Below are 6,470 nucleotides of genomic sequence, written 5' to 3'. Positions count from 1 at the left end.
TTATTTTCTTGGTGACACAAGGGCCCCAGGATTTGGGAAAGGGGGCCCGAGAGAACGAGGTGAGCTTGTTGTGGGCAGAGAATGTGACTGTTTATTGTTGTGTTGTACTCTCCCAAGTGCTTAGTACAGTGCTCTGCACTGGGTAAGCGCTTAAGAATTACGACTGAATGAATGAATGAATGTGGACCCTGAATCTCGGCCTCTCCCAGGACTGGAGAGAAAAAAAAATGATGGCACTTATTAAGTGCTTACTATGTGCAAAGCACTATTCTAAGCACTGGGGAGGTTACAAGGTGATCAGGTTGTCCCACGGGGGGCTCACAGTCTTAATCCCTGTTTTACAGATGAGGTTAATGAGGCACAGAGAAGTTAAGTGACTTGCCCAAAGTCACACAGCTGACAATTGGCGGAGCCAGGATTTGAACCCATGACCTCTGATTCCAAAGCCCGGGCTCTTTCCACTGGGCCATGTGGGTAGACCGGTGCAGAACCGTCAGGGTTTGCCCAGAGCTAGCCAGAGCTACCCAGCGCCCCTGGTCCTTGGGCTGGCTGCCAGGCCTGTTTCCCAGAACCTCCAACCACACAGGTACAGAGGGAGCCCCTTGGATAATAATAATAATAATAATGATGGTATTTGTTAAGCGCTTACTATGTGCAAAGCACTGTTCTAAGCGCTTGAGGAATACAAGGTGATCAGCTTGTCCCACGTGGGGCTCACAGTCTTAATCCCCACTTTACAGACGAGGTAACTGAGGCACAACGAAGTTAAGTGGCTTGCCCAAGGTCACACGGCTGACAAGTGGCGGAGCCGGGATCCGAACCCATGACCTCTGACTCCCAAGCCCGTGCTCTTTCCACTGAGCCACGCTGCTTGAAGAGGCAGACAAACCCAGGACAAGGCCCGAGAGGTGGGAAGGGTCTGGGAGCTGAACCCAGTGAGGCCCAGTGTCCCCTGCTGTCCCCTCACCAGCCCCCACGGAGCCCATTCTGGGGTTCAGGAAGTCACGGAGCCTCGGAGTGACCGGGATGATTTATTAAGCAAAGGAAGAGGCGTGAGGCAGCCCGGCCCACAGCCAGCCCACACCCCAAAGACCAAGGCACTTTATTCTCTGATGAGCCGGGGGGAAGGGGCTGGAAGCTGGACAAGGAGGAGCGTTTCAGCAGGTCGGAGGGCGCAGAGGTGGGGACAGGGCGACTGGGCAGCAGATCGGTGTCCCCAGTGAGATGTCCCGGGAGGGCGGGAGTTTTCAGGCCTGCCAAACCTATCTCGAGTTGTAGCCTGCAGTGAGGGAGGGAGTGTGGTCAACCAAGAGCTGGCCAAAGAAGCACCCCTACATTGCCCCAAGTTTAACCTCCCCTTGCCCCCATGTCAGACTAGAAGGGCCCTAGGCCCAGACACACTGGGTTCACTGGGCAGGAGGTGGAGCAGGGAGCTCGTCCCCTCTGGACTTTTTAGCTCAGGTTGTGGGCAGGCAATGGGTCTGTTTATTGTTATATTGTACTCTCCGGCCGGCATGCAAGAAACTCATGAAGAAATTCTTCCTCCCCATCGCCAGGGACTTCTTCGCCCATAAGTCTCCCCAGGAGGTCTGTGTGGACATCAAGATCTGCAAGCCTAAGGAAGGTGAGTTCTGGCCTGGGACCCCAGGAGACAGTGGATGCGGAGACCAGCAAGGCCAAGAGGGATCTGTACTCTCCCAAGGTGTATTGTACTCTCTCCCAAGTGCTTAGTACAGTATTCTGCACATAGTAAGCGCTCAGTAAATACCGCTGACTGATCAGGGTACCCAGGGATCCCCCTGGGGAACCTGCCCTCCCGCTCCCACCAGCTCCCCCGAATCTCCGACAGCCGCTTCCTACCGGGGACATCTTTCTAGTCCTCATCGGGACAGGGCTAGTCCACCCCCAAAAGCATCATCTAATCAGAGCAGCCAGAGGCAGGGGGAGGGAGGTCAGACTGGGCTCCAGTCCAGTAAAGCGAGGGAACGGTCAGTGTTCTTCTGGATGAGGACTGAGGCCGCTGCAAGGATCAGAGGTCCCGCCTGGGGTGGGGAGGAAGTCACCTGAACCAGTTCCAGAGCGGGTGGGGCTTGGTGGAGCTGAGCTCATTCTGAGCCCCATGTCCCTCCCAACAGGCCCTGAGAGGTATGGTTCAGAGCAGGGGAGTGGATACAGGGAGCCCTTACCCTAGCCCGAATACAGTGCTCTGCATACAGTAAGCGCTCAATAGACGATTGAATTAATTAATTAATGACCAGAGGCCTCTGCCGGCCCGAGCCCAAGCCCTGCAAACACCACGGCTACCAGCTCCATGCCTCCCCTTCCCCGTCAGAGTCCTCCCTTTCTGCCCCATAGACAGAGCCTGTGGGGGGCTCCGAGGAAGAACCTGGTGCTGCTGCAGTAAGAGGGGGCTGGAATACCCCAGGGCCTGAAGGGGGGCAGTAATAATAATAATAATAATGGCATTTATTGAGCACTTACTATGTGCAAAGCATTGTTCTAAGCGCTGGGGAGGTTACAAGGTGATCAGGTTGTCCCACAGGGGGCTCACAGTCTTAATCCCCATTTTACAGATGAGGGAACTGAGGCACAGAGATGTTAAGTGACAGTCACCCAGCTGACAAGTGGCGGAGCTGGGATTTGAACCCATGACCTCTGACTCCCAAGCCCGGGCTCTTTCCATTGAGCCATGCTGATCCCCTAGCATAAGAGCTCTCTTTCCCCTGCATGGTGGAAGGAGTCCAGTTCAGCAGGGAGGACCCCCGCCCCCCACCACCACCATCAGGGCAGCATGATTCTGCCCATCCATAGGACCCTTGTAGTACTGGGCACTTCTAGAACCTATCGGGGCTCTCTGGAGGCCCGGCTGCTCCAGCGAAATTTTGCCGGTGCAGATCCAAAAGGCCTCAGACTTCTAATAGCAGGGATGGAGGATGCACGGAAGTTTGGGCTGCTTCCCTGGCGCATGCTTCAATCGCTGCAGCAACCCCGGTACCACCTCGGTACCGCAAGCCTGAGGAAAGGGCCCAGGGCTTCTCACCAGATGACCCCTTGCACAAGTGGATGTCCACACAAATCTCCTTGGCCTCCTTGCCCTCCTCAATGCCCTGGGTGATCATGTCGAGGAATTTACGAATGAACTTCTTGCAGACAGGGCGCAGGAAGCGGCCCAGTCGGGCGCAGACCTTGTTTCCCACTTCCTTAATGTTCTCCTGCAGCAGTGTGAGAGAAGAGGTGATGGAGGGAGGCGGGGAGGTGAGGGCTAGTCAAGTCCCAGTCTCCCCCTGCCCAGGACCTGCTGTGCGGTGCGTTGGGGTTGGGGGGGTGGGCGGGTGCTCCTCAGGGAGAAGCCGGGACTTTGGGAGAGGGAGAAGGGAAATGAGGGGACCCAGGTTGCTGGAGAAAACCCTGGGCCTGGTGGGGATGGAGAGAAGTGTGTCAGTGGGGGACAGGGTGGAGTCTCACGGGGCTGGGGTCTTCTCCCACGGAGGCCACTATCTTCTGCACCACCATCTTGCACGTCACACACTTGATAAACGGTTCCTCGCTCTGGAGGCCCTGCGGGAATGCCAGACCGGGGGAAACGGGGGTGGAGGTGTGGGGGGAGCAGAGTCGGTCCCTCTAGTCAACACGTCCGCAGGACCCGTCTGTCCCTCCCCCGGAGTGGGACGGAGGGCGGACAGAGCCAGGGGCAACCTAGCCTGGAACAACTTTTCCCTCCACCTGCCCCCACCCCCCCGAGGGGCCTTCATCAGGTAATAATAATAAAAATAATCATAATAACTGCGGTATTTGTTAAGCGCTCACTTTGTGCCAGGCACTGTATTGAGCGCTGGGGTGGGAACAAGCAAATGGGGTTGGACAGAGTCCCTGTCCCCTTGTGGGGCTCACAGTCTCAATCCCCATTTTACAGATGAGATAACTGAGACACAGAGTAGTGAAGTGGTCACTCAGCAGACGAGTGGCAGAGCCGGAATTAGAATCCATGGCTTTCTGACTCAGAGTAGTGAAGCAGTGAGTAGTAGTGAGAAGGAGTAGTAGTAGTAGTGAGAAGTAGCGAGTAGTGACACAGAGTAGTGAAGTGGTCACTCAGCAGATGAGTGGCAGAGCCGGAATTAGAAGCCATGACTTTCTGACTCAGAGTAGTGAAGTAGTGAGAAGTAGTGAGAAGTAATAGTAGTAATAGTGAGTAGTGACTTCTGGACTGTGAGCCCACTGTTGGGTAGGGACCGTCTCTATATGTTGCCAATTTGTACTTCCCAAGCGCTTAGTACAGTGCTCTGCACACAGTAAGTGCTCAATAAATACGATTGAATGAATGAGAAGTAATAGTAGTAGTAGTGTACATATTTATTACTCTATTTATTTATTTATTTATTTTACTTGTATATATCTATTCTATTTATTTTATTTTGTTAGTATGTTTGGTTTTGTTTTTGTTCTCTGTCTCCCCCTTTTAGACTGTGAGCCCACTGTTGGGTAGGGACCGTCTCTATATGTTGCCAATCTGTACTTCCCAAGCGCTTAGTACAGTGCTCTGCACATAGTAAGCGCTCAATAAATACGATTGATGATGATTATGATGATAGTGTAGTAGTGAGTAGTAGTGAGAAGTAGTAGTAGTGAGAAGTAGTGAGTAGTGGCACAGAGTAGTGAAGTGGCCACTCGGCAGAGGAGTGGCAGAGCTGGAATTAAAATCCATGACTTTCCGACTCAGAGTAGTGTATTAGTGAGTAGTAGTGAGAAGTAGTAGTAATGAGAAGTAGTGAGTAGTGACACAGAATAATGAAGTGGTCATTCAGCAGACGAGTGGCAGGGCCGGAATTAGAAGCCTTGACTTTCTGACTCAGTAGTGTATTAGTGAGGAGGAGTAGTAGTGAGAAGTAGTGAGTAGTGACACAGAATAGTGAAATGGTCACTCAGCAGACGAGTGGCAGAGCCGGAATTAGAAGTCATGACTTTCTAACAAGTGAGTAGTACTGAGAAGTAGTGAAATGGTCACTCAGCAGACGAGTGGCAGAGCCGGAATTAGAAGCCATGACTTTCTGACTCAGAGGAGTGAAGTAGTGAGAAGTGGTGAAATGGTCACTCAGCAGACGAGTGGCAGAGCCGGAATTAGAGAAGCAGCGTGGCTCAGTGGAAAGAGCCCGGGCTTTGGAGTCAGAGCTCATGGGTTCAAATCCCGGCTCCACCAATTGTCAGCTGTGTGACTTTGGGCAAGTCACTTCACTTCTCTGGGCCTCAGTTCCCTCATCTGTAAAATGGGGATTAAGACTGTGAGCCCCACGTGGGACAACCTGATCAACTTGTACCCTCTCCAGCGCTTAGAACAGTGCTTTGCACATAGTAAGCGCTTAATAAATGCCATCATTATTATTATTATTATTATTAATTAGAATCCATGACTTTCCGCCTCCCAGGGCCCCTGGGCCAGGGGAGCGGGGGTCCCGGTGTGTGGCGGGGGCCAGAGGGCAGGGGGGTGGGGGACCCTGGGGCGGGGAGAGGAAGCGTCGGGGCTTACGGGGGCCAGGTGGCAGGGGCCGGGGCCCTCTGGCAGGTGGCCCCGGGCCTCTCGGCACCGGCTCGCCGGGTCCTGGTGGAGGCTGTCGAAGGTAGGCGCCGCGAGGGACTCGGAGCCTGCGGGAGGAGGGCGGGCAATTCTGGGATGCTGCCAACTTGTACTTCCCAAGCGCTTAGTACAGTGCTCTGCACACAGTAAGCGCTCAATAAATACGATTGATTGATTGGGAAAAGGGGCCTGTTCCTGCGCCTCCCAACTTCCTCCTCCTTCCCCCACCGCTAATCTCCTTTCCTCCCTCGTCTTTCTACTGATGGTATTTGTTAAGCGCTCCTCTGCCGGGATGGGAGGAGGGAGAGGGGCTTGGGAGTCCAACCTCCCCCCGCCCCCGAACAAGGGTCTCAGGCCGGAGGATGGGGGTGGCCTCTGCCCATCCGCCCAGCTAGCTCTCTTCCTCCCTTCAAGGCCCTGCTGAGAGCTCACCTCCTCCAGGAGGCCTTCCCACACTGAGCCCCTTCCTTCCTCTCCCCCTCGTCCCCCTTTCCATCCCCCCCTTCTTACCTCCTTCCCTTCCCCACAGCACCTGTATATATGTTTGTACATATTATTCTATTTATTTTACTCGTACGTATCTATTCTATTTTATTTTGTTAGTATGTTTGGTTTTGTTCTGTCTCCCCCTTTTAGACTGTGAGCCCACTGTTGGGGAGGGGCTGTCTCTATATGTTGCCAACTTGGACTTCCCAAGCGCTTAGTCCAGTGCTCTGCACATAGTAAGCGCTCAATAAATACGATTGATGATGATGATGATGCTGATGATGACCCCCGCCCCCCTCCCCACCCCTGCTTTGTCCCCCGGGCGCGGGCCCAACTCGGGGCCGGACTGTACCTGGGCTGCCCAAGAGGAGCAGGGCGAGGAGCAGGTGGAGTGGGCCCGGCATTGCTGCGAGGA

At 54.1% G+C, this 6,470-nt stretch overlaps 1 protein-coding gene across 1 annotated transcript; it reads right to left on the bottom strand.

Moving 5' to 3' along the window:
* Positions 1–1,018: 1,018 nt before the first annotated feature.
* LOC119935038 (antimicrobial peptide NK-lysin-like) lies at positions 1,019–6,470 on the bottom strand. Its single transcript, XM_038754670.1, has 5 exons — positions 6,408–6,470; positions 5,522–5,637; positions 3,466–3,558; positions 3,041–3,212; positions 1,019–1,279 (listed from the first exon to the last, which is right to left on the bottom strand). Exons 1-5 carry the CDS (start codon positions 6,457–6,459, stop codon positions 1,263–1,265), a joined length of 450 nt encoding a protein of 149 aa, XP_038610598.1. The 5' UTR covers positions 6,460–6,470; the 3' UTR covers positions 1,019–1,262.

The sequence above is a fragment of the Tachyglossus aculeatus genome, chromosome 11 (genome assembly GCF_015852505.1).
Source record: "Tachyglossus aculeatus isolate mTacAcu1 chromosome 11, mTacAcu1.pri, whole genome shotgun sequence".
Lineage (NCBI taxonomy): Eukaryota > Metazoa > Chordata > Mammalia > Monotremata > Tachyglossidae > Tachyglossus > Tachyglossus aculeatus.
The sequence above is the reverse complement of the archived record's forward strand: the minus strand, read 5'-3'. Positions and strand labels throughout refer to the sequence as shown.

What these genes read in the sequence shown, in the direction of transcription:
- LOC119935038 (XM_038754670.1), bottom strand. Translation starts at nt 6,459, where the DNA reads ATGCCGGGCCCACTCCACCTGCTCCTCGCCCTGCTCCTCTTGGGCAGC. An exon ending in GCTCCTCTTGGGCAGCCCAG is followed by an intron (nt 5,638 to 6,407) that starts GTACAGTCCGGC and finishes CTCCTCCCGCAG; the next exon opens with GCTCCGAGTCCCTCGCGGCG. An exon ending in GCCCCTGCCACCTGGCCCCC is followed by an intron (nt 3,559 to 5,521) that starts GTAAGCCCCGAC and finishes GCATTCCCGCAG; the next exon opens with GGCCTCCAGAGCGAGGAACC.